This window comes from Myodes glareolus, chromosome 17 (genome assembly GCF_982192425.1).
Source record: "Myodes glareolus chromosome 17, mMyoGla1.1, whole genome shotgun sequence".
Classification (NCBI taxonomy): Eukaryota; Metazoa; Chordata; class Mammalia; order Rodentia; family Cricetidae; genus Myodes; species Myodes glareolus.
The window spans coordinates 4480368-4507889 of record NC_142042.1 but is presented as its reverse complement, the minus strand read 5'-3'; the positions used below and the strand labels follow the sequence as shown (position 1 = coordinate 4507889).

The window sequence follows — 27522 nt, the reverse complement described above, 5'->3', positions numbered from 1 at the left end:
AGCTCATGTGGGCAGTGACTTAAGCTAATGCTTGTTTCTTCACCTGTAAAATGCGATGATTGTGCCTTTCGTTATGGGCTGAATTTGAGTTTCTCACAATTCACGTTGACGTTCCAATCTCAGATGTGAATGATGGTGTTTAAAAGTGGGCTGTGGGGACTAACTAAATCACGGGTAATTGTTGCCTTCATGCAACCTGGAAGATGTTGCCTTTGTCAATTCCCTGCAATTCGAGGCCACATTGAACCAACAGCCCCTCCCCTGGATCTCCGTAGTACAGGAGCTAGACCTCGTATTTTCAGTGCCCAAAGCTCTGGAGGAATGAGAAATACATGTCTGTCTGTCCTTTAAGCCTCTTTGGTTGTGGCTTCCTGTGGCGGCAGCCCAAGAGTATTACAAACTGGTGTAGACAATAAGGTGCGGTTGGAACACGTGCCTGGGGGTATGGGCTGCATTGCAGGCTGGGTTGAGAGAATTCTGAGGGGCTAGGCGTGTGCATTCATTGTGTCCCCAGTGTTGTTACCGAACATTTGGCAAAAGCATGAGGAAGGCAAGGGTTATCTTGGTTCACAGTTTAAGAGTGAAGTCTGTCATGGCGGGCAGTGGATAACATGCTTTCACAGTCTGGAAGCAGAGAGGAAAATGCTGGTTCTCAGCTTGCTTCATGCTTTGACCTGATCCCATGGAATGGTGCCATTCAGAGTTAGGACAGGCTTTCCCACATTAATTAGCACTCTCTAGAAACTCTCCTCCAGACAAGCCCTTGAGGTTTGTTTCCATGGTGATTCTAGGTCCCTCCAGGTTGACTTCAGAAAGAAGGTACACAAAGGAAAAGTGAAGGTTGGATTGAAGGTGCATGGAAGCAGGTGGAGAGAAGGTTTTCATCTTGCTAGCGAGCATGTTCTCAGATACAGAGTCCAATGTTACAAAGGGTTAAAGCCCTCCACACAGGAATGAGGAAACAATTAGAAACTGGAGGGAAAGCACCCTTTGTTGTTAATTGGCAGACCTCATGGCCGATCTGCATTTCTACGCAAGTGTTTGTGGAAGCAGGACTGAGGCAGAGGCAGTCAGGTTGTCTGCTCCTGGGCCAGGGCTGGTTGGTGTTGGTGGAGGTGGACCAAGGGGAAGCTGGACTCCTAGGAGTTATCTATCCTAGCCCCTCCCAAAGGGTGACGTGTGTGTGTGTATGAGGTGGGTTGTGGTGAAGGTGTGTGTGGGGCTGTGGTGAAAGGGTGAAGGTGTGTGTGGGGCTGTGGTGAAAGGGTGATAGGGTGATGGTGTGTGTGGGGAGTGGTTGTGGTGAAAGGATGGCGGTGTGTGTGTGGGGTGGGCTGTGGTGATGGTGTGTGGGGTGGGCTGTGGTGAAAGGGTGAAGGTGTGTGTGGGGTTGTGGTGAAAGGGTGATAGGGTGATGGTGTGTGTGTGTGGGGTGGGCTGTGGTGAAAGGGTGACGGTGTGGGGGTGGGGTGGGCTGTGGTGAAAGGGTGATGGTGTGTGTGGGGGGAGGGGAGTGGGCTGTGGTGAAAGGGTGGCGGTGTTTGTGTGGGAGTGGGTTGTGGTGAAAGGGTGACGGGGTGTGTGTGTGTGTGTGTGTGTGCACGCACACGCGCGCGCGTGTGATCCTCTTTGGTAGCTTGCACTCTTGAGTACAGTGTCTGTGGCATCTCTGCACCTACCCTTACAGAATGATCTAAAAATACCAGGAATCTTAATCGAGGTTGGTGACTAATGATGCTTACTACGCCTTTCCTTTGCTTGAGAATTTTATGGGACAGACTCGCTGTTTGGGGCCAGATGGAGGAACTGTTAGGAATTGCTGAGTTTTGCTTCTATAGATCCCGGTTTGTATATCCTGCCTGGTGGGTGGTGAGGGTTCCGGGATGTGTGCTGAAAAGCCACAGCTGGGAAAGCAGGGCTCAGTTACTGAAGGGAGAGGGTGTGCGGGAAGCAGGGACAGGAACCGGTACAGCAGAAGCAGGTTTGTCCCCTCTCAGGTGCTCTCCTGGTACCTGAGGCTGGAGAGTGTACCTTCCCCACCAGAAACCAGGGATTGTCCATCCTATAAATAATCAAGGCAGCTAGACCAGTCTAGACAGTGATTGGTCAGCTCTGTGCGGCTGACAACGCCCTTTAGTGTGATCCATATGGGATCAGGGATGGAGAGTGAGTGAGGGAAATCACAGGTCAGCCATAGAGTTTCTCAGGAAGGTGAGTTTAACGACTGAAGCATATGTAGGGGAGAAAGGATTCCAGCCACCAGACCCGCGTCAGGTAACCTTATCTGGCCCAAAACAGAAAACAAAGTTAGAAAACTGGTAGTCAGTCCAGACCAAACGGAGCTCTGCTAACCCATTCTGTGGTCTGATCAGTCAAGCTCCTATAATTGTGCTTCTATTGTTATCTATAAAGTTCGGGACGGACACACACACACACACACACACACACACGTACAGGCATACGTGCACTCGTGTGTGCACACACATTTATAATTTTGTGTTGACTCACATGTGGCTAGAAAAGAAGGCTCATTAGAATCAACGGGAGGCTATGGGCCCATACCAAACACACGTAAAGAGAGCAAAAGGATCCAGAGAGACCACAGTCTCAGCTGTCTACACTGGGTCCTTTTTCCTAGAAAAGGAGACTTGATAATAAGAACGAGGCTGACTTTAAGTATGTATTGAAAACTGACCATAGCACTAGATGTACATCATTTAACTTCTTACAATGTATCATTATCAACTAGTTTATCAATGTAAGGTTCCAGCTTAAACACAGACCTATTCATTGTCAAACAAAGCAATTCCTAATGTTGGGTGAGCCTGGAGAGTGTGATGGGTCTGCCAAGTTATCACAACTGTTGGTGGGACACGTGGAAGGAGTTATTTTACAAATAAAGTCCCAACCAGAAACTTCAAATCAGAAGAAAAAGAAAACAGATGAATATAAAAGTTTTCAGCTTGTTGTCTTTCAGTCTCAGTGGTGCTGGTAGGGGAGGCAGCATGCACGCGCGCACACACACACACACACACACACACACACACACACACACACGTTCCACACACACACCTGCAGTCTCAGGGAACTAGGGGTGGGGTATCCTGCACACACTCCCCCAGCACGCACACGCACACACACACACACACACACACACACACACACACGTACCACACACACACACGCAGTCTCAGGGAACTAGGGGTGGGATAACCTGCACACACTCCCCCAGCACACACGCACACACACACACACACACACACACACACACACACACACACAAACACCCCTCCAGCCTCAGTGAACTGGGAGTGGTATATCCTACACATGTATTCCTCCATCTTGTGGGACTAGGGATATATATATATATATATATATATATATATATATATATATATATATATATATATATATCCTGCATACTTCTCTTCTGTAAGGAACTGAGAAAACAGAGGAGGATTATAATTGGGTGGTACCAAAGTTGACTGGGCATTGCTCTTAGGATATAAACATTTTAAAAGTTACAGACCCTGGATTAAAGGAAGAACTATTTTGTTCACGATAGTGTGGCTGAAGCCACCGCCCTTCCAATATTATAACCTCACTTCATTTAATGAGGGTTTCAACACTCCTAGCTCTTCCAAAAGTATTGATTTTTATTTTTTTAAAGCTTGGATCTGCAAGACAGACAAAAGACTGTATATGATATTCCTGTAATGACTTACCTTAAGAATCCGTGAACTGTGCAGTCGTGATTGTTAGGCCTGAGAGACACCTGCTCACCTTTTGGAAATGAAGAGCTGAAAAGAGATTCTGAGATTCAGAAAGGGTAAGGGATACAAGGCTGACCTTTCAGAGACAGGAAACCTTTGATGAACTGTAGGACACCAAGACAGTTCATTTAAAAGATGTCTTCAAAGCAGCATCGAGGCTGGTTTTGTGTGTGCCTCCATGCGACTCTTGGCTTGTCTTTCTACGTAAGCCCAGGGAAATAATGGTTTCTGTGGTTGTTCACGTCTGCCGCCTTCATGTGGCACCTTAGTTTCTTGGCTTTGTTACGGCTTCTCCGTCTCTTTTGTGGACAAAATTAAACTTTCCTGACCATTTGGCAGCATGGAACTTTCCTGCAATGGACTGTTAAGGAGAAAAGAGACAGGAAAAGGCCACTAATTTAATCTTCACATAATTAAGGTCTTGCAAACAGCTGAATAAAATCACGGCTAACATTCTCTCCTGACTATAAGATGAGACTCTACTGTAGTCTCAGAAAAAGTTACAATTCAGCTGTTGCATCCGAGTGCAAATCTTTGTTGTATTGTATGAATTTTTTAGGACTGGGCAATGGTGAGACTTGCTTGCTGTGTATATACATATGTAAATGTCTGCATGTACATACGTGTATGTATGTGCCTAATAACTAGATTAAAGGAGCAGTTCCCTAGAGGAGGAGTGAATTGAGGGTGGGACCTGGGAGGGGGTGTAGAGGGGACAGGGACTGGCCTGTAACTAAAACACCTGCGTCTCAAGTGGAGCACTGGGATTTCAGATGTGTGTCACTATATCTGGTTCTCTTTAATCTTTAAAATAAAACGTCCTAAAAATCTAAGATAATCTATACACTAAAGTTTTTATAATAGAGATGAATGAAATTGTCTAGATAAATATGAGTAAATCAACAAATCAAAAATGATAAGCTAAAAGTTAGGATTTACATCAATAAAAATAATGGAATAAGGAAATAATGTCTTAATTTTCTCAGCAAATCACTGCATGGGATCCCAACAGACAGCATCAAGCAGGGTGTTGAGAGGCTTTCTGAGGAGACACTTGTGTGTCAACAGTCGACTGCTCCCTGAGGCCAGCTGGAGGCTGGCCGTTCACTGTGTGCCCTGCTGGCCCGAGAGAGGCATGGGGTGTGTGGTATCTGTGTTTAGGGTGCACAGAAGAGGCCGAGGCATGCTGGAGAGGTTGTTGCTTTGCTGTCTCACTCCACTGCTACGTTCTCTTGGAGGTGGTTTCATCTCCTAAGACTGGAGGCACACTTCTGTCTTTGGGCTTTCACCAACATTTACTTGCTCACCCCTGTCGTTTACTATTTCTTATCATAAGGCCTGAAACGAAAAGGCTCCCGGTTGGCAGGTTAACTGGTCTACAAATGCATGGCTGGCTTGGCAGTGCCACCAAGAGCGGCCCTGGCTACCAAGCAGCCCTCGTAAGACAACAATGGCTTCTCTTCTCTGTTTCAGATTACTTGCCACCTATAATAGCCTCACAGACAAACACCTGGCTGGGTATTTCAGCAACACCAGGATCAGGCGGCACCTCCTAAGATCCGGGCTGGTAAGGCTGTTTTGAGTTCTGCCCACTTTCTTGTTCAATTAAATCTGAAATCTTCCTACCTTTCTTCAGATTTCCTGTAAGTCGGTGACATAGTTTTCTCTATACTAATTTAGAAAAATTATTTCCTTTTAAACTTCTGATTTATTTATTTGGGGGCTCTTTCTAAAGAAGAGGAGAGAAGTTACAATGGCTACTAAGGAAACATAAATTATGGAAGGAAAATCCCTGTGAGATTTCAACGGCATAGTTGATTTGCTTATGTATTCATTTATTCAGTGCACATTCTGTGAACCAGACACTGTTAAAGAGCAAGGGCAGAGAAGACCTTATTGTTTCCAGAAAAATATTGTCTTTAATACCCTCAGAATATGGTGTGGCAAACACGCACAGCTCACTTCCTCTTGTGTGTATGTGTGCATTTTTATTTTCATTTCCCTGTGATGGTTTATTGATACCCTAGTACCTTCCATCATCTTCAAAGCCACTCTTCCCACGCAATTTCCGTTTCTTTAAAAGTGTATAAGGGGGAAAAAATCTACCTCAAAAAAAACACAAAAACCCAAAACCCTATGGTTTTCCTTTGAAAGAAAAGGGGTGTGGTTCTCAGAGTGTTGGCTGTGTGCTTTCTTAAAGCACAGTGTTGCCAGCGGGGCTCAAAGAACCGCATTGTGTTTCTAATTGTTGTTTGTGTGCTTGGCACCAGCTGGGTGGAGCTGGAGTAAGAAAGTCCTTCTCAGCCTCCTGGGGCATTATTATCAGAAGGGTCAGCTGAAACCTGGCTCCGCCAGGAAGAAGACAGCCGCTCACACCCCTTGCAGTCCAGCTTCCTCAACTGTGAAGTGAAGACAATGATACCCTGCCTGTGGCATGGCTATTACTGTTAGGAACCTGGAATGGGAGACCCTGTAATTACTGGGTGACTAGGAACACTTCTAAGCAGGATGCTAGTTGGGCAGGACTTTGTGTTTACTTAACACCATCCCTAAACGCTCAGCTTGTTAAAAGCCTGGTAACTCAAATAAGGAAGGCAAGGACTTAACAGAGCCAGCAGCAGCCCTGCAGCCTTCAGGCTCACATCACACAGAAATGCCTCAGAAAAATGCAAGTCTGAAGCTTGCAGCACCCGACCTGTAGGATTTGTCGTTTCTCAACCCCTCTAGGGGATTCATATCCACCTCACTCAAGTTTAAGCACTGTGGCTCTATAGGAGCTTCCTGTCCAACTGGGGAGAGCAGACGTAATCCCAGAGAAGCGACAACAGGGACATCTGCCAGCTGCCACAGGGATGGGGAGAGCACTCAGGATGGTCTAACGTTAGGCCCTTCCCAGGGACAGGAAATCCTATAGCTAGCGCATTCTAGACACTGTAAGTGGGCTATCTGCACTAATATGTTGCAGCAATAATATAAAAATTATAGCTAGAAAATCAGGACTATGAATGTGGGGACTGGAGCGACGGCTGCACGGTGAAGAACATGTACCTGAGTTCTGTTCCCAGCACCCACACCGAGCGGCTCACAAAGGCCTGCAGCTTCAGCTCCAGGGCACTGAACACCCGTGGCCTCTGCGGGTACCCATACTCACACGCACCTAGGCGCACACAGACACATACACAAACAGCAGGACGGAGAGCAAGCAGCCTTCTTTACCAAAGAGATCAGAGGACCACAGCAAATAAAGGAAGGAGTCAAAGTAAGCAAGGGGTGAGGGCGAAATCGCTACTCCAGGGACACACAGCGATCCTCGCTGTGGCCCATATAGAAAACAGTCTATCCACACTCCTCCATAAACCATAAAGTTCTAAATCACAGCAATTAAACCATATTCTGGCCTGAAAAGTGCAGGAAGAAAAAGCAGGGAGCAAGCAGAGTAATGAAACCAATTATTTCTCAAGACAAACCGAAGACTTTCTCTACCGCTTGCCTGCCTTTCCCCTGCTGGTGTTTCCCGGTGAACCGCAGCCAGCGCCACTCCTGTGCGTGCCTCAAGCAGCACCTCCCCTTCCCGAGGCTGGGGCTTTCACGAGAATGAAAAGAACACCTGGGTTCCATCACTGGGAAATTGTTACTCTAATGAAAACCTTGTTTTAAACGTCAAGTGTACCACCTGCGTGTGTTTTCACACTGACAGGTACCGGAGACTTCCTTTCTCCTTTCTGCTGAAAGGAGAGGAAGAGATGAAATAGTCATTAAAAGACAGACATTCCCAAGGGACAACGGGAGTCTCTTTTAGGCTTTGAAAAGGCCACTTTCTTCTCTCTCTCTCTCTCTCTCTCTCTCTCTTTCTCTCTCATCTATCTATCTTCTCTCCTCTATCTGTCTGTCTATCTATCTATCTATCTATCTATCTATCTATCTATCTATCTACCTACCTATACAACCATTCTCTATCCATCATTCTCTATCTGTCTGTCTATCATCTACTATCATCTATCTATCTATCTATCTATCTATCTATCTATCTATCTATCTATCTATCATCTATCTATCATCTATCTATCTATCTATCTATCTATCTATCATCTATCATCTATCTATCTCCCCTCCCTCTCATTCTTCTCTCTCTCCTCTGTCTTTTTTTGGTACTTAACAACACATTTTCCTATTTTGTATTTCCGTATGTATTTTATTTACCCATTCATAATTTTCCTTTATTTGCCACAGATCACGAGAAGTGGGAGGATACTTTCTGAAAAGGAGCAGAAAGCAAACACCATGAAGCGGGATCATCAGAAACACATCCGGGAGTGCTTAGCCCAAGCCATCTTCCACAAGGTCCTCGACATGGAGGTGGGGGCATTTCTCACCCTCTTTATGATGGACTGGCCACTCTTCAATAATAAGTAGTGATTGGAGAATTCTTCCTAGACTTCATGGAAAAGGAAATGGGCCAAAAAGAATTGGAAAATTCTGGTTGGCTTCCCAAGTAGCCAGGAGCCTGGAGACCCAAGTTTTCCTCCTTTTTAGTGTAGAAGAAATATGGACATGATTACAAAGTCTGTGATATTTAATTTTCTAAATGTAGATTCTTTTAATTCACAATGGCTACCCAGCCCTCACCATCTGTACCTTAATTTCCATTCGCTAAAAAAAGTGACATCTGTTTAAATATCAGTAATTCCACTGCCATGAATTATCTAGGATCTGTTATTCTTTTAAGGCTCCATAGCTCGGCCGTCTGTTAAGTTTCACAGAATAGGCACTGAAACATCTGCTGTCCCTCCTACTTTTGGATACATTGGTCAGCACGATTTACAGCCCAAGCATCAACACGTTTTGAGGAATCTGACATTGCACTTTTAGTGGGATATGCAGCTAACCTGAGAAATTTTTGCAGCCTTGCTCCACAAAACTGTCCTTTCAATTGTCAAGCGCCGTTTTAGTCCCCGAGAGAGGGTGCACTCTGGGCTCCACCGTACAGAAGTAAATCGAAGTTGGAAAGCTCCACACCTGCGGGTCCAGTAACATTTATGAACAAAGGTAGAACTAAACCCGCAACAAGTTTAGCACCAGTGAAAATACTTATTATTGTACTGATATCATCACATCACTGTTCACTGAAGATGTTTATTGCACGCATACAGTTTCTGCTGACTTAGGAATTCATTTTTCTTTTACCTCAGCTCATGTCTATGAATTACAAAAACACATTGTTGAGAGTTTCAAATTTTCTGATTTACAAAAGCACCAGTGGGAACGGTACAATCCTGCTTTAAAAAAAAATAGTATGGCATTAAATTAAGCCCAACCTAGTGTCTAACTTTGGGAGTGCTGCGTTCAGTGTTGGATCAAGTCCTTAGAGTTTGGAGGCAGGACACAGCATAACTGTGCATATATTGTCCGTTATGTCTCATGTATTAACAACATATAATCATGTTTAAGAGAATGTGTAATTATAATATGGAGTTTCACTTTCTCCAATTGAAACATGGGGCTGGGAAGACAGTTCAAAGGGTGGGAACATTTACCATACAAGCTGAAGGACCAGAATTTAAATCCTCAGCACCTTTGTAAAAAACCTTGTGTGGTCACACTCATGCCAATAACCCATCCCAGAGAAGGGAAGACTGCTGTATCTTGCTGACTGCCAGTCTAGTACTGGATTGGATGAGAGACCCTGTCCACAGGGACTGGCATGGCAGATGGTAGAGCAGGTCGCCAGTGTCTTCCTCTGGTCTCTGAATGCCCTAAGGCATTCAGTCCGTTCACTATGTGTTGCACACACAGAAACCCGCATGCAGGTGAAACAAAAAGAACTAGAAGTTGTTCCAAACTTGTAAATATTGTAAGCATGCTGCTTACACTTGAAAGTTTCAGCGTTCAGCGGACTCTGCATGTTCACAGTAGGGATGCTTCATCAGTAAACTCAGCAGATATCTGTACATCTGAAAAACAGTGAAATCAATTTAGTTTCTAACCATGTTTCAGAAGACGCACCTAAATGGTTAATATGCTAGAGCAACCAGTAGTGCCTCCACGTGGCCACACTGCTTCCCATTAACTGGTGCTGCTCCAGTTTTTCCTGAGCTTGTTGTAGGTGTTCACGCATTCACCCGTGCAACCTGCAGTAGCAGACTCTCTGTGTGCCAAGTTGGGACCCTCTCTGGTGGCTGCAAGACACTGTTTATTGAAATACTATACAAGAATTGCACAGAAGTGGGAACTAGCAAAGTGAATCCTGCAAAGGAGGGGGTGACCTGTGGGCACCAGAGCAGGGTGCGTGGAGGCCCTGCCGCTATGAAACACAGCTTGAAGAGCCAAGTTAGGTACAGGAGAGGAATTCCAGAGAGGGAGGACAGTCATATGCAGGATACCTCAGATGGAAAGGAAGCCCAAAGACAGCTCAGGGGGCGGTTCAGCAGGTGGTGACATTATCTGATAAGTTGCTTCTTTGTTTCTGGAATGTCTGGAGTTCTCAAGGCAGGCTGCAGAGCAGGCGATGAGGCGGTGAGATGTTTTTTTCAGCAGGGGAGTGAAATGAATGGGCAGAGCTGTTTGAGAGGTTGCTGCTGGAGATGTGGAGGATGGATTAATGGGCTGGAAAAGATTGGAGGTGGGAGGTCAATTAGGAATCTGTTGCCAAAGGGTGCAGCTAACAGCCGCAGAGAGTGTGGGACAGGCAGCTGTCGACAGAGACAGCAGAGAAGAAGAAAGTGGCAAAGAGAAGCCACCCTGTCGGAAGCAGGGGAGATGGGAAGAACTTTGGGGCCTGAAGGAGGAGCCCCAGGGAGGAAGGAGCAGGGATGCGGGACCAGAAGCTGATCACATGTTACAGACAGGCCCGCTAGAATGCTGCCCTGGAGCCCAGGGGCTCACTAGCTCACAAGCAGCAGGATGTCTCCAGTGGTGATAGATCCAGGAAATAAAGGCGCTGGAGACTTGGGGAGGGAGTGTCAGCCATGGGGAAGAGGAGCCTGGCATCTGACTGGAGAGTTGGGGACCAGTGGATTTGGGGAATAGGTTGATGGCAAATGTAAGAAAGTTTGTTGTTGAGTGGGTGTAAGACCCGAGCAGGAGGGAGAGGGACAAGAAGTGCCAACGGATAATCCATGACAACCAGGAGACCAACTCCAGAGAAAAGGGTTTCCCTGAAGGAACAATAAAACCACAGCAGCAAAGCCATACAGACTGATTTCAAGTCTGATTGGAAGAAGACGATTTCAACAGAAGGTGTATTTCTAAATCACCAACTCTTACACTAAAATAATTGGAAAACACAGAGGAAAAAAATCATAATACAAAATAATTGCATAAATTTTCTACTTTCAAAGGTGACCATTATTAATGAACATTTCTTTTTAGAATCTTCTAGTCATATTTATACAACAATAAGATCATGATATGGCCAAGGGAGGTAGCAGATGTGCAGAATGTCAGCTCTCAGGATGCCTTATCAGCAGAGTGCCACAATTTTGAAGCCAATGTGGGCAATGTAGCACGTTCCAGGTCATCCCAAGCTAGGTTCCAAGACCCTCTCTCAACAAACAAACAAACAAACTCCAAAAAACCACAGTGGGGTTTCAGCTGTGACTCAGCCCTTAGGAGCAGGGCTGCCTCTTCAGGAGTTCAGTTCCCAGCACCCCTTCCAGGCAGCCCAGGACTGCCTCTTAACTCCAGCTCCAAGAGTAGCCCTGTCCCCACATGTCCACAGACACAAAAATACAAATGAAATCATCTCTTTTACAACAAGAAAGCACATCATGATACATTGTGACGGGGACATGGGCTTGTGGCAATAGGGGGAAACAGGAGGCGAGACCAGAGTACAAAGCCCTCAATCTGCCTCAGTGTCTCTGCTCGTGAACTTCCACTCCTGGGACCTAGTGGCACAAAGGAAGCGCTTCCTCACGGCAGGGGTTCTCTGGAAAGACTGGCTCTGCCCCTTACTGGATTTCTATGCGGTTCTGCATCCTGCTTCCTCCCGTGTTATTTTCAGCTTCCAATAAAAAAAAAGGAAATCAAAATCTTTAGGAACCTTGTTTAATGATCCCATTCTGTTCCAACACAGGCCTGTGCCAAACATTTAACCATCTTTTCGAATTTTATACCACGAGTGCACCCTTTTCTTCAAAGAAATAAAGGGGTGGGGTCATCTTCAGACAGCATCCTTTTGTGCACAACACTTTAAAGTCATTACTCCGTTTTCTTGTTCAGACCCAGGATGAAGTTTCTGGGTAAAGGGCACGGATCCTTTTGGCTGGGATGTGTAATTGGCTCTCCTAGGGTGGTGGCAATTGAGATCCCCAGCTGCACACTCAGGCAGGTGGCTCTTCTCCACCTAAGCGACAAGAGGGCTTACTGAAAATAAAGCTACCTCTACCGGAATTATTTTCCTCTAAAATATTCTTGGTTCTAACTAGCATGAATCCGTCTTCTACAGCGCTACCACCAGCTTGAAGTAAAACGGAAACTGGATACCTTAGTCAGGAAGGAGCGGATTCAGAGGGTGAAGGTAAACTCTTTTACCTTTTAATAGCATTTTGTGATTTCAGCAGCCCCCCCTCCACCCCCTGGCAGTTACTATTGAAAGTCTAGAGGTGCCTACTTTTGGACAGCACACGTAGCTAAGGTCAAGAAAATGGTTCCATTGAGCCTGGATCTCCACTGCCATCAATGTAGATGCTGATAGAACAGGCCCTGCTCCCAAGAAATGCATTTTGAGCACGAAAAACTATCCAAGACAAAATTAAAAATAGCCAAATTTGAAAGGTGATTTTTTTGTGTGTGGCAGAAGCCAAAGAATATTCATGTATCTCAAGAAAATAAAGAGATGGTAGCGTTCCTGTATGAAGGAAAATAAAACATAAGAATTATACAGTCACACATTTTCATTCGAATGTCACCCTTTAAAATTCTGGTGGGAACGAGCTTCCTCAGTAGAAGAAAGCGTGATCAGATCTAAGGCATTTCGTGCTAGGTATTTTTAAACCTCTTGGTTGTTCTCTATTTTTGTTCTCTGCAGTGAACTTACAAAGTGCATCCATTTGAATCAGGAGATGAGAGATTCAATTAGGCATGTTTCAGTTGAGGATGGCAGATTTATTTGATTTTTTGAGCTATTTGAAATCATGAGCTGTTTGTTCTTAATTGTCTGTGGTATTACAAATGTGGAAACATATTTCACAAACTGATAAGTACTTGTAAAGAATTCACTGGGCAACCTGTTTCCTTAAGACTAAATTTTTCCTATCTGGGTTGATGGACTCATGTTTGTTTTATTGGGATCAAAGGCTAATCTTGTTACCAAAGTGTTGTCCAACAGGACATAGATAGCTTCTCAGGGCTCAGGAGGACTGGGGTTCAGCTTGGCTCACTGTGCCTCGCATCATGAACTGTTTTCCACAGGTTGTGATGCAATGCTAGAAGTACTGGGTTTCAGGGGGGCTCATGTTTCCCTTCCTTTGCCCTATGCAATGCAGATGAGGGACACTGAGTGGAAGACTGGGACTTTGGGAGAGTGCTGTGGCCACTTGGGTTCCTCCCATTGGACACCTCTATTGGGACTATCCAGACTCACTGCATATTTGTAATTGCCAAAGGCATGTTTTAGGTTCCTTCTATTTAATAGGCAAATGTGCTTTAGGGCATTATTGAGTTATTGTTTTTGTATCAAAATTAATCTTTTCTGGGAGTCTCTTCAGGTCGGAGTAGTAATGTACTCTATAGTGGCCCAACAAGCATGATCATGGAAGGAAAGGGTACTCAGAGTGACTCCTTCGTGTGCAACTGGAGGAGACTCCATTTTCTCACCACCACACCCAGTCTCCAACAGGGTCTTAAGAGCCTTGCTAACCTCATGTCCAAACACAGAGCGGCATTCTTCGTGGGGAGGGCTTTGATCTCATAGCATGATTGTGTGTCAGGTGCTAAGCTAGCCCCATCATCTATACGTCAACTTCATAAATTTCTTTCTCATTCTAGGGGGAGCATACAAGACGTTTTATTGAAGATAACATGCCCATTCTGACACCCCACCCCCCAGCTGGCCCAAAGACTAACCGTGGCTGTAGCGTTCTGGCTGAGGAAGGACGTTCTAGTCCATTAACACTGGTGAGCTCTATTAAGCACTCTGTCCCAGATAATTAATTTATGATTTCTCATTAATCTCAGAAAGAAGGCTCTATGGGAAGCATGTCTGCACAACCCTATAGCCTTGAAAGCACAGTCAAAGGAACAGTTGGAAGCCACAGCCTCCTAACTGCTCAAGTCTCCATTAACAGAGCCCCCTCCAGCCACAATCCCCGAACGTGCAGCTGTCACATCAGTGTAAGAGGAGATCGCTTATGCTTACAAACATACCCAGCTCCCTCCCCATCCCCCACCCCTGCTCTACTTTACCCAAGGAAAAGCCTCCCCGGTGACTAAGATCACACATGATGAGCTGAAGTTATCTATCTCAGTATTTACCCCTCAGCTCAGCAACGTGGCCCCATCGAGACCATCCACGCCATGTCATGCATGCTCTGTGTTTTCTGATATCTGGGTATGGTTCTTGCTCTTCTGTGGTCTGCCCGAATTCAGCAGTGCCATGCTGCATGGTGGTGACATTCTACCATTTCAGGTTATCAAAAGTGCATGCCTCTACTCTGAGATATTATATGTGGGGAAACCCTACCTGAAAAAATCATACACTGATAATTCATCTCAGCATAAACTGTCTGTTGCCCAAGGTGATATATGCTGGAAGGAGGGCACAGTTCTTCAAAACAATACAGATTCAGGAAAGATTAAAAAAAAACAAAAACAAACAAACCTGTTTGCTAGATGTTGGTGCTTGAAGCGGGCTAACCTCCCCACCAAGTCTTTACTCTTGGTTTTCATGACTGAATGTTGTTCCGTGTAAAGTCTGATCGTTTTTGTTTGTGTTGCACAATATTTGTGAAGAAATTATGAAGCCTTCAGACTGTTGAGGAAGTTTGTCCCATAAGACCTTAAGCTTCAACATTCTGCAAAAAGTGGACGTGCCTTAACCTGTCCTGGTTGAACAGCCCAAGTCTTCGTAAGCCCCGCTTTTCTCTGGACTGTTTCTCCTCTTCCGGGTCTGATGTGAATGTAGGTGTGAATTGGACTGCGATTCACTAGCCTCTCCCAAGCTCTCCCAAGAAGGAACTGAGGAAATAGCGCTGCTTTCTGTCCTCCACCTGATTTGGAGAGGAAAACCCCTTTAAAATTTCTTTTCAGTTTTCCAGGTGAACCCCCTCAGGAGATAGTCTGTGTGTCGCTGTGCAGGAGTGAGGGAGTCCTCTGGAAATCAGAGACTACACTGCCATCGTCGGACACTTCAACACAGGGCTGCGGCTTGATAACAGGCCGGGTGTCCCGTGCACTTTACTGGTTAGCTACTGTGATTCTTAGGTGAATTTCCTGCTTCCCGGAGGCTCCAATCTCCCTTTGGTTTGTCCCTCCTGTCCTGGACATGGCCCTTCTCAGTTTCAGCCCTGGCTACTGACAGCTATACGGAGACGGGAAACCTTACAGGATGTAAGGAGGTTTTCCTTGAGCTTCCCTAAGAAAACCTCCAGCACCACGTGTTCCTGCACTTGGTTGTTGATTGCCCTAAACGTTCAGACACCGTGCAGTCATTTAGCTGTGCCATCTCCATTAAAATCGAGGAAAGTCATCTCAACTGATTCTGCGCATTTTTGGGAAATTCACTCCCTGGGATCCTCTTGAGAATGAGCAGAATTCGGCTAAGTTCAGTAATGTCCAGGTAGCCAATTTCAACTCACACCTTGGTACAGCTTTGAGAACATTAAGACAGAGCCATATTTATTACAGGAAGATGTATTCACACATTGTAAAATGCAGCAAACTTAAGGTTGCCTCTGATATGAGCTATGAGAGTTCAGGGCTCACAGCTGTTAATGGGAGATTTGTTTTCAGAGATAAATGCAATCAGATGAGCATTTGATGGCCACATCTGTCTGACAGGATGATGTTTGTGTGCAAATGCACAGCCACGACATTAAGAGCACAGTCCCCAATTGATGCTATTCTGATTTGTACTAACCTGCTTTCCTCGACTTCTACACAAGATTTTTCGACAGGAGACCCTCAACGGCATATATGGGTCCAGTAGAGTCTACACGAATTCCTTTGGGTGATCTGAGTCTCTTATTCAGAAGAGTCTGGTTTCGTTTCTGAATGTGGTTTTTAAGACCTCTCTTAGGTTTATCTCTTGCTTTCTCTGAGATTTCTCTTACGTCAGTGGATCCATTGTGTGTCTGTTGTGGTTCAGGTTTGCAGAGATTCTGTTCATTAATTTCCTCATCACCAAGACCAAAGACCTTTGAGAGTTTGACTGAGGCAGGAAAAGCTTAGGTGGCTTACAGTTTGAGGATGTAGAGTCCATCACGATGGAGAAGGCTTCGAAGCTGGTGGCACCACGGTGGAGGGAGCATGTGGCTGGGGCTTTTCTTCTCCTCACAGCCTTCAGACCAGGAAGCAGAGAGAGGAATAGAAACAGGATACTCCAGAGCATCAAGAGCTGCCATTCAGAGAGAAGCTTTTAACCTTCAGCCTTTGCCTACCAAGGAATTCACCAGCTCCTGAAAGAGCAGCTCCAGTTTTGGACCGAGTATTGAAACAGCCAATGGGAGGCATTTGATGCTCAAGTCATAAGTGATTCTAAGCAGCAATGGCTTAACCATGGGGAGTCATCCCTACCCCAGACCATGCCCATGAGTCTCAGGTGACTCTATGAAGTCATCAAACACCTGAGCTCCTTCTGTGTTGCTCATCCACCAACTTGGGGTATCTGTTTCATCCACAGCTGCCAGGGCTGTGTATCACCATGTGGATGCTCCAGCCTGAGGGAAGGGGTCTGCTAGAAAGTAAGGACATGCTCCCCTTCTCTTTGTGAACAGGGTGTGTCATAAGAGTCTCTTTTGGTCACATTTTACTGGCCTAAAGTGAGAGGCCCATCTTTGCACAGAGGCCGAGGGAAGTCTGGGGAAACATGCTCTCTTGTGCCAGACATATTTCCAAATGAAAATTCTGTTATTGAGGAAGAGAGGAGAGCAAATATTAGGCAGTATTATCTCTGTTGCTCCTCTCTGGTCCCAGCTCAGAGCCGACTCTTACTTGGTTTTTAAATCCCCATCTCCCTCTTGCCTCATCATTTGGATAAAAATTTTAACTGCTTTAGTGAGAACTTAGTTTTCCTTAGCGTTCTTGTTAGCTGTAAATATTCTAAGAATACATCATTCTACATTCTGTTCACTGGCATTCATCAGTCTAATTGACTAATAGAATCTTTAGATCTTAAATATTACTTTTTAGCTCCTTGCTTGGTCTAAGGTGAGTATTCAGTATGTGCCTACTGTTGAAAAATCAGAAGTTGAACAGTGTGTGCACACATGCTTCCCAAGATGCTGTGAGAACAAGGGCTTGGTAATAGTCACTGGCTGCCCATTTTTTACGTGTGTATTTATACATACTTTTGCGGAATGGAATATTTGTGGCTCATCATCCTTTCGAGTCAATGTACAAAATGCTGTTCATGAATCATTTATGCACTGTCCTTCTCATACCTCTTTGTCCAAACATGCATGTCCTATTCTTAGCATGTTTTCTACTGTCTTCGTATAATAGGACAACTGGGCCAAAAGCTTCACTCCTCCTCCTTTTGACGCATTGCTAATCTTTATACTAAACTTATAATATTCTGTTGACGCCCCCAAAAAGCACTTACAATGTTCCACGCTGGCACTTTCTGTATTCACTGCAGTGTATTCTTGATTGGAAAGTGTCTCTGCTGGGGGCTCAGCAGGAAACAGATGGCTCATACAAATAGAGTAATTAGGAAGTTGTTTAATAAAGAAACTACTTAGGAAGATCCAGCAGGGTAAAGAGAAACCAACTAGGGATGCTAAGCCCAATGGGGTCAGCACCACGGGAAACCACAGTCCCTAGACTGAAAGAGGGAAAGGGAAGGAACAGATTCCGGAAGCAGCCGGTAGGGCCCACAGTGGGAAGGGCTTCTCTGCGGAAGCTTAGGTGTCAGGAACCATTCCTACCCTGCAGGGATGACGGGAGTAAAGGACTCCATTTCATCTTCCCTTCTTCTCTGATGTGACTCCTCTCTTCGGTAGAACCCAACTGCAGTCCTGAGGTTGTTTGGTAAATTCCTCGAAGGAATCCCTTCCAGGGCCCAGAGCGCCGCAGACGGAGACCTAGAAGAACAAACGGAAGCGGCTCCGTGTGGGGACGTTCATTTTTACATAGTGCATCCCAACGTTGCCAGCTATAATTTTTCATTTTGTTTTCTTACATTTCTAGGAAGCAGCTGACGCCCCGTAATTGGTGGTGCATTATAGCCGAGCACCTGCCTTTCCCGTTGTCTGCTTTTACTTTGGGTGCCAACCTTGCATCATAATGAATTCAGAGTGGATTGTATATTGAAAACATTGAAACTCAAATGAGTCTGTTCCAATCATATCATTTCAGATCTCTCCAGTAGGAACATTATTCAGCTTAACATTTAACTGAGCAAAGCCATTCTTTGCAGAAACGCAGTACTGCCAGGAGTTTACAGTACCAGCAAAGAATACGGGACTATAATAGAGGCCATCTCCTTTGTCTACAAGTCTCCATCCCTGTGATATTTGGTTATGCAGAGGACTTCAACACCATATGTTTAACAAATACTTTGGGTCAGAAGGCTGTGTATAATGGAAGAATATAATTAAAGTTTAATCTGTTCAGTTAAAAAGACACCATTAATTACTCTGGGCAATTTGTTGGATTATTAATTGGTTCTGGAAACATGTCAAGATACTAATTTAAATGGAACTTTCTCCCCTAATTGTCTAGACAGCCCCTCGACCATATACTGCCCCAGGAAATATGGAGCCTCCGATTCGATTGCAGCCTCTTCTCAGTAATCACACAACGAGAAATGTTTCAAAGATAACTCCAGAGTCCAAACCCAAAATCTCATTGCTGGAAAGTGAAACTCCGTTTCCTATTGGGGTAAATGCTATTTTCTTTAAGAAATACATTCTTTTAAATTGTTGATTAAGATCTTGTACTGTCAAAGGTTCTGAGATGCCATATTTCATTTATCTACATAGTGAAACTTTTCTGTGCATTTATTAAGTACTTACTGTGTATGTCTGATGAACTCTTTCTGTGACCGGAAGACCTGAGGTTTATGTGATTGAACAGGATCTGTAAAGGGCAGGTTCATAATGGTGTGCAGTGCTAGCTCACTACAAAGGAGCTGGAGGAAAAACAAAGAAGTCTTTTCACAGCCACAAATGGCTGTCCCCAGACGTGACCCTGTGTGGACTCCTTGCAGATTTAGACACAGGAGAACCAGACAATGGGACTCTGCCTGGCTGGTCTGTGTTTGCACTGGGACTAGCTTTCCTATCAGTGTGTGAAGTTACTTGGAGGTTGAATTATAGAGGGAAGGGAAAGTCTTATTATTTAAATGTGCTGAACTCATACCCAGGGGTTTGACACTGCATCCCTTTCAAGGTTGTATCTTGGGTAATCTTTGCTCTTTAAAGTATAAAAAGGCCAAGTATGGGCATTATGAAACAGAATCTACCTAAGCAGGGAGAACAACCCAGACCATTCCCACACTGGGGAGAGACAGTTTGTGTTTCTAGCTTGCAGAACCGTTGGCTAACTTAAGAGTTTGTGTCATGAATGTAATTGCCATTGACTGGAAGGTTCATTCCTTCCTAGGCAACACCACCCACGAACCTAAGACATTGTCCCCTTTCTCTGACAAATGCCCTCCGTGCAGATAAATGAGCGCTTGCATTTCATACTAAATATACACATGCAACCATGGCATCCCAATCCGCTGGATGTGATTTTAGCTTATGAGAGTGCCTGACACACCTTGTTCAGTTAATTTACTGGTAGCTTCTTATCGGCTCGGAGAAGTTTAACAGGAAGTGGTGCGCCCTGTTCGCACAGACTGCTGGGAGCGAGGCCGGCTCCCGGGTCTTAGATCCAGGGTCCAGCTGAAGGCGCATCTTTGCCATTTTAACTGCTGTTCAGGAGTAGCCAGGTCCCACGAGACTATTTCAGGCTACTCAAAACAGCACATAAGCAGGATCCTGTCACGTTATAGTAATCCGAAATAGGAGATTTGTCCTGATCATGGGTCATTAATCCACCAAGCATTATCAAGCGGCTAACGCTTGTAGGAGCAGTGAATGTTGTTTCCCTGGTTGGCAGAGCCCTTGGGGAGACAGGATCACAATGGGGAGTAGGTTGCCTGGTGACCAAAGAATCAGAACATGGCTGTGTCTCAAGTGTTCCTGGCTCAGGTTAAGGCTTCCTGAGGCACCCATCTCGTCTAGGAATGGGCTTGCCAAAAGTACCAGAAATCTCACAGGTCTTTGCCTAAAACTCTCTGTGTCCTCCGGGGTTAGCTTTGCCATTAGGGCTGGACATACTCAAAGCCTAATGGGTAAGACTTTCTCTCCACTAGGTGGTGCTCCAGTGGGTGCTTTCTGGGTTTTCTTCCCAAGCTTCTGTAGTTCTGAGTTCTACTTTGGTAGATTTTCTTCCTAAACGTAAGAACACTGATAGTGAGACGACACATGGTTTTTACACCCATCAGCTGTTTGTTCTGCTCTCAGTGATTTCCCCCCAAATTAACTCTGAGACACTGGCTACCAGTAATAGCTATATACACACATGGTGACATATAATAATATAATATAATATTATAATATAATATAAACTCAAGTTTTGAGAGTATGGGTTATCGAAGGAGAGGCACTGGGTAGCTCACATGCACCAACAAGTTGAAGATTAATTTCATGTTAGTTCCAATTACATAAATGTTTAAATATTTTAGGCACTTAAGATAGGCTAGGTACTGAAGAAGAACAAGTATTATTATTATTATTATTATTATTATTATTATTATTATTATTGATTATCAAGGCAGACACCAGTAACTTACTGGAGCTTACTATGTAATAGGAATAAACAAAATAGACCCTGAAAAGAGACATGCCTTTATTAATAGTATTGATGATGGAAGTGCTACCAAACTCCTTATGAAAGACAGTGACCTGTATTGTTGCTAAGTATGTATTGGGCCCTGGGTCAACCCTTCCTGCCTTACTGAAAGAAGGGTTTACAGGCGTAAGGACTGGAAGTACCACAGATAAAATGAAGTTGAACTTGTCTTAGCAGTCCGAGTGAGCATCTTCAGGAAAAAGTGGTGCACACGGCCAACAGCAGGTTGGCTTTGATGCTACTAATCACTTGGCAAGTATTGCCAGCATTCAGAGGGAGCCTCTCCTGTCATGGGAAATCTTAAGTGTTTTCAAAGTCCTGCATGGAGGATCTGCCATCCTTTTAATGTTGAGAATCTTCCCAGGGAACAGTGCACATGTATGCAAAGGCGGAGTTGCCTATTTACAGTAGTAAACAACTAGGAAAAGTTTTCCCTTAATGAAGTATAGTTTAAAATGCTTAAGTACATAAAAATACACTATGATTATATGTAGTGGTTTATAAAATCACCCAATATACCTTCTGTTAAAAATAGAAAAAGAACAGGATATTAATTTTGAAAAAATATGATTAAAATTATTTCCAAAACATGACAAGCACCTGATACCAGTATTGTTATTTGTTTTTTAAAAGGAATTAAAATTTTCCAGATTCTCAGTGTTCTAGGTAGTTAATTCTAGGTATTTAATTTCAATATTTGTATCATGGACATTTACTTTCAGTTTGATATTCTTAATGCGATGTATTGAAGAGTGAACTAGAAAGCAAAGGAAGGACACTCAGTGTAACTTAGCATCCCAACAGGAGAATCTGCTTACACAACAGTGTAGCTTTAGTCAAGGTTTGAGCTAGACGTGCGCGCACATACTCTGCTTTGATTGACTTAGTAACCAGTGCTCTTTGCAGAGCTGTCTTTCCACAAAATAGTTTTTCATTATTAAGCGCTTCAAAATTTAGACAAAATGGGCTGAAAACTAATTAGGAATACAAAATATAAATGTGATGCAAATTTATAGTGTGTCAGTATAAATACTTTTTAAAAATTGGTGCAAAATGGATGAAAATATCTAAAGATTCCTTAAAATTTGAAAATTTACATCAGATACATGAAATAACCAATTTGTAAAAATGTTTGGACTCATGTCTGTCTGGTAAAGATTATTGGTTTTATTTTTAAAGTTTTTAAATGATTGAAGAGAGGCATTTTGATTAAACCCTCAAGCAACATAAAGATATATCCCACAATGATAAATTAATGTTTAAAATTTTCTATTTGTTCTTGCTTTCTAAATAAAAATCTACATAAAAAATAACTTAAGAGAAATGTTGCATTATACTGTACATAAATATTCTCATGTTTCCATACATTTAGTGAGAAATACACAATCTAACTAAAAAACCAAGCAAAGTTTAACAATTTGCCTATATATGAGTTTTTAGGATGCTAGCTTTTATGACTGATTTGAATTTATATGGATGTGTGGATACACATACTTAATACACACATATGTCTGTGCCCAAATGCACATTTACAGCACAATATTAATGCTTACACTTAATATTAATAGTAATCTGATATGGGGTTTATTCCTGTTTGCAGGATTTCTGGGTCAAAGAGTATTCTCTTTCAAATTTGGTGAATATTTTTGTTTGTCCTTCATTATACTTAAAGTAATTCAAATAGTCTATAAGCTGGTGTTTGATCTCAGCCTTGCTCTTCCTGCCTGTTCAAACCTGGGGATGTGTGAGGCCAGGGTGTGAGGGCAGTACTTCCTCTCTCTCAGTGAACTGGCCAGCTGTACCTCAGAGTCCAGCCCTGCCTCCCTCCTCGTGTGAAATTAACTAGTTCAACTCTTCCTTGAGTGGTGTTCCTAAGTCTTCTTTTAAACTACATTGACACAAGGTCAAAAACGCGTGCTTATGAAATTTGCAGTAGATGCAAAGTGTGGCTTCAATCGATGCAAGTGTGCATTTGGGGCTGGTCTGCCGTTTCCAGCTGGGCTTGTGTGCAGTGCCAATCACTCAGGCTGGCTTTTGATTCGGGGTTGCCTTGGGGCCCTGCTGGTGTGTCCCTGGGTCTCACATCGTGGTCTGTGATTGCAGGGCAAGAAGGCGATGATGAAGTTCAGGAACTCCATGGACAATTCCCAGAGACTGGATGCCTACCAACTTCCAGACATTAACATTTACCAGATACCTGTCCCCCCGACACCCCAGCCCCAAGCAGGAAAGATCTTCAGGGAGAACAGGTTCGAGCCTTGGAGGCGGAAGAGGCTGCGTCCCATCACCGCTCCCAATGGCTTAGAGCCCCTCTGCACCAGGGTGATTATGGCTCAAATGTTCTTTTATTACTGTAACACCGATGACGTGACACCAGCTGAGGTCTGTAGTAGAAGAATTTTCTAGAATCAAGGACAAATCTGCATTGCATAAGGAAATACAGTATTTTGTAAGTGCAGCTATCAGCATGAGTGAGTTAAACGAAACATCTGGGCAGTTCAGCCAAAAAGCTAGTCTTGCATCACTGATGAGAGAACCCTCATGAAGCCTTGTGCCAAAGTTCACTTTGACTGACTCCAACTTCTTCCCCTTAATTTGATCATAGTATCTTAACATTTAATTCATAAAAATTCATGGACTTAAGCATAGCTGGAGAGAATAATAAATATTATCAAATTTTATTTTTAATGGTTTGTTGCGAATTAGTGAATATTGCCTACAGTTTTTTTTTTTCAGGGTTCTTTGAAAATGCTGGGCTTTGTCCCACATTTTCCCCAAAGCCTTGGTACAGCGCATGCTTGTAAGCCTAGATGAACTTTAGAGAGCTCCAGGCTTGTGCGAGAGCAAAGGACCTCTTCTTTTTCATTTGGTAAATACATAACCACATTAATTACACGGGACCGCCGTGACTCTTAGCAGATAGTGGGACTGACATTTTCGGTGAAGATCAAGTGGTAAAGTACCCGGATGCACCCACCGCCTGCATCCGTGCTCCCAAGCCAGCCTCGTCTCCAGCATCCCTTTCCACTCTCAGCCGCCTCCCTCCCCTCTAACCTTCTCAAAAGGCCAGGACTTCTTTTCCTTACAGTTTCAAATCTCCTCCTTTCAATTTAATTTTCCACAGTCCTCTCTCTCTTCCTGGTTCTGTCTCTGGCGGAGCCTTCTCTGTCATCTGTGAAGACTCCTTCGCCCTTGTTGCCTCATCTTTGACTGATATTGTTCTCTGCAGCTTGGTTCTTTGGCCTTAGCACAGCGTCTCTGCTTTTTTACACAGTTACAAAGTCCTTTCTATGTGCAGCTTAGACCGGTTTTTTCTTTTCTTTTACATTTTAAATATTTATTCTTTGAAAATTTCACACTTAGCATATTTTATGTTACATACTTCCAACTATCTCTCTCCAACAGACGCTGAAACATACCAACTGACTCAGCACCCAACTTCATGTCTATTATTATTATTATTATTATTATTAATCTCCCTGGGGCCATTAGTGCTGATCATTTATAAATGGTTGTGGGGCTACTACTGGGGTGTGGGTACCCTATCAGTGGCCTCATCCCCAAATAGCACCACCAACTGTAAAAAAACATTATCATGACTATGTGAGCTGGTGTGTGCTCAACACCATCATGACTATGTGAGCTGGTGTGAGTACCAACACTACCGAATTTTGCTAATTAATTAATTATTCAAGACAGGGTTTCTGTGTGTGATAGCGGCTGGAACTTGAATTGTAGACCAGTCAGGCCTTGAACTCACAAAGATCCACCTACCTCTGTCTTTGAGTGCCGGGAGTAAAGCCATTTGTCCTCACTCCGAGTGACCTTTTAAAGATGGTCTCGATTGTGTCTGATAGATTTTTGGTATTTTGTATTTTCCTTAACTCGAGACATTTTTTTTTATTTCCTTCTTACTTTCTTCAGGAACCTGATAATCATTCAGTAGTGTGTTTAGTCTCTGTGTGTCTGAGTGCTCTGTGTACCGTCTGTAGTTTACAGTGCCGTTGGTATCTAGCTGTGTTCCACTGTGGTCTAATAGAATATGCTATTCTAATTTTCCTATGTTTGTTGAGACTTTCTGTGAATCCCAATATGTGGCCAATTTTGGAGAAAGTTTTCATGGACTACTGAGAAGAATGTCTATTATTCAGTGCTTGAGCAGACTGTTCTATGGATTCCTTGTAGGTCCTTCGGATTTGTGATGTCATTTAACTCCAATGTTTCTCTCTTTATATGGCCTGTCTACTGTTAAGAGTGAGGTATTAGAAAATATTATCACTGTGTTGGGGTTGTTAATTTTTTTTACATCATTTAGTATTATTTAATGAAGTTGGGCATGCCTGTGTTTTGTACATACATAGTTACAATGATATCTTCCCTTGCAGCACATTCCTTATTGGGTATGAAGTGCTTTCTTAATGGGGAATTGAGGCCAATTAATTTGCAGAATTATTATTGAGATATGTGTATTAATATCTGTCATTTTGTTGATTGTATGAAGTTTTCTCAGACCTCATTTGATAACCAAGTGTTCTGTATTATTAATTCATTGGAACCCCTTGTGTGTGATTTTCCTCATTTCTAAACCAAACAATTTTGTGTAGAGCTAGCTTAGTGATTAGAAATTCTTTGGTCTGTTTTTATCATAGGAAATTTTTATTTATCCTTCAAATGTATGAGATAGTTGTGGTGGGTAGAATAGTCCAGGCTGACAGTTGTGGTATTTCAGATTGTGGGATATTCTTTTCAGGCCCTTATGGCTTTAAAAGTTTGTGCTGAATAATGAACAGTGATTCTGGTTGACGCTGACTTGGTCTTTCTGGCAGTTTCCAATAGTCAGTCTTTATTCTGTGCTCTTAATATTTTAACTATAATAGTTCACAGCGAGTTTCTTCTCAGCGCTTATTTAGAATTCTTAACGTTTGTATACAGGTGCTCATCTCTTTTTTTTCCCCTCTTTTTAAAAATGTGTAGCCCAGGCTGAATCGAACTCGCGCTCCTCCTGCCTCTGCCTCCTCAGCAAATCCTCCCAGTGTGCACCACTACAACCGACTGTTTTTTCTTAAGTTTGAAAATTTTCTTGAAAATGCTTTCTATAAATTGGTAATATAATTTGTTTTACTGTTTCCACAATCTGAAAATATGACAATTTTTTCTTCTTTTGCTGTATGTTTAGTTCTCTCTTAGCCTTTGGTATATACCCATCACACATACGAATTCTCAATCCAGGAAGACTCAGAATGCTCACAGTTTTATGGGCTACACTCCCTGGAAATCTTACTTCTGCAATGCACACTGATAACTTTTGATTCACAACTGGAGACAAATCCTTGCTTATGTTTCGGAATGCTTGAGTGTCTGCTGCTGGGTAGTTCCATGGGACTGCTGGGTGAACGGACAAATGTGAGACCTCAGGTGCAAGCTCACTGCGGGTTTTATAGCATCTTAAGAATCTGGATGCGAGTTTATATTAATGTTTTGATATAATTAATGTTATATTTATTATATTTATAAATTATATTATATTATTTATTATATTTATAAATAAATATTATATTTAATATAATATAATTAGAGCTCTGAGGTAAAAGTGAACATCACTGAGGATGTAGAGAAACAGCTGACTCTACTTTAAAACTGTTTTCACTCAGCCATTTTATTTTAGAACAAAGTAGAGAAGAGGACTTGAAAATGTTTATCTCTGTATTAGCATTAGATTTCAACTCAGATGGCAGCTGAAATTTTAGCTAGCTAAAATTTCCAAATTAGGAACTGGTGTACATATTATATGATAAAAATAATAATGATGATATTTGGTCACCAATAAAAGACAAAAGCAAGGAGTTGAATATCTGTATCATCTACCTATCTATCTATCTATCTATCTATCTATCTATCTATCTATCTATCTATCTATCATCTATCTATCATCTATCTATCATCTACTGATATTCCAGATCCCTCCATTGTTCTTTGTATATATTTTAAAGCTTATTATTTGCCGTAGCCGTCTGATCCAGTTTCTCTTCTTTGTCCTCCAGGCCTGACACTGTTTTCTACCCAGTCTATCCTACTGGGGATGTTTTCTCCTGAGGTTTTCATGTGTTTCATGTGTATTATTAAGCTTTTCATTTCCGACAGTTTCAGGTTGGCTTTCTTCCCTGATTGTATCTCATGGAGTTCTGCTTTCATTTCCTGCCCTGGCATCCTCATTTTATTCATCTGCTTTTGTTCTGCTGAAGTATGGTGATTTTTTTTGAGTTGTGGTAATCACACTTACACACATGTATGCACACATATGATCACACATATGCACATGCTGGCACTGAAACACACATGCATGTTCGGGAATTCTCTCTGCGAAGGGTAGAACTATCCAGTCTACCCTCCAGGATTCTAATCATCAGCTTTTCTCCCCTGCTCTCTGCATCCTTGGACTGACGTCTTTCTGGCTGGGGGAAATCTTTTTTTATTTTCCACATATTCTAATGAGATTTTTGTTCTGATGCCATATTTAAATTCTGTTCTTGTGCGTTCATTGGCCATCCTTTTATAAAACACTTTATTTTGGGGTTGGATAAGTGCCTCAGTGGTTAAGAAAGCTTATTGCTCCTGTAGAGAACACTGGTTGGATTTCCTGCATTCACAATTATTCATCTACATCATTTTTTTGCTTTTAGCACTTTGGAAT

The 27522-nt window shown here is 43.1% G+C and overlaps 1 protein-coding gene and 1 long non-coding RNA gene across 2 annotated transcripts in view; one reads left to right on the top strand and one right to left on the bottom strand.

Annotated features, from left to right (window-relative positions):
• The first annotated feature begins 1020 nt into the window (after positions 1 to 1020).
• The window catches only part of Erich3 (glutamate rich 3), a 76254-nt gene continuing 49752 nt past the window's right edge, over positions 1021 to 27522 (top strand). The window contains exons 1-7 of the mRNA XM_085677500.2: positions 1021 to 1074; positions 5247 to 5340; positions 8004 to 8129; positions 12220 to 12291; positions 13761 to 13889; positions 18654 to 18812; positions 22935 to 23153. Coding sequence (XP_085533626.2) covers positions 8055 to 8129; positions 12220 to 12291; positions 13761 to 13889; positions 18654 to 18812; positions 22935 to 23153 — 654 coding nt within the window. The 5' untranslated portion in view covers positions 1021 to 1074; positions 5247 to 5340; positions 8004 to 8054. The remainder of the gene's footprint in view (positions 1075 to 5246; positions 5341 to 8003; positions 8130 to 12219; positions 12292 to 13760; positions 13890 to 18653; positions 18813 to 22934; positions 23154 to 27522) is intronic.
• Positions 3648 to 9740, bottom strand: LOC125412760 (uncharacterized). Its single transcript, XR_007235691.3, has 3 exons — positions 9642 to 9740; positions 8660 to 8789; positions 3648 to 4134 (listed from the first exon to the last, which is right to left on the bottom strand). It is a non-coding gene; the product is annotated as an uncharacterized LOC125412760 (long non-coding RNA).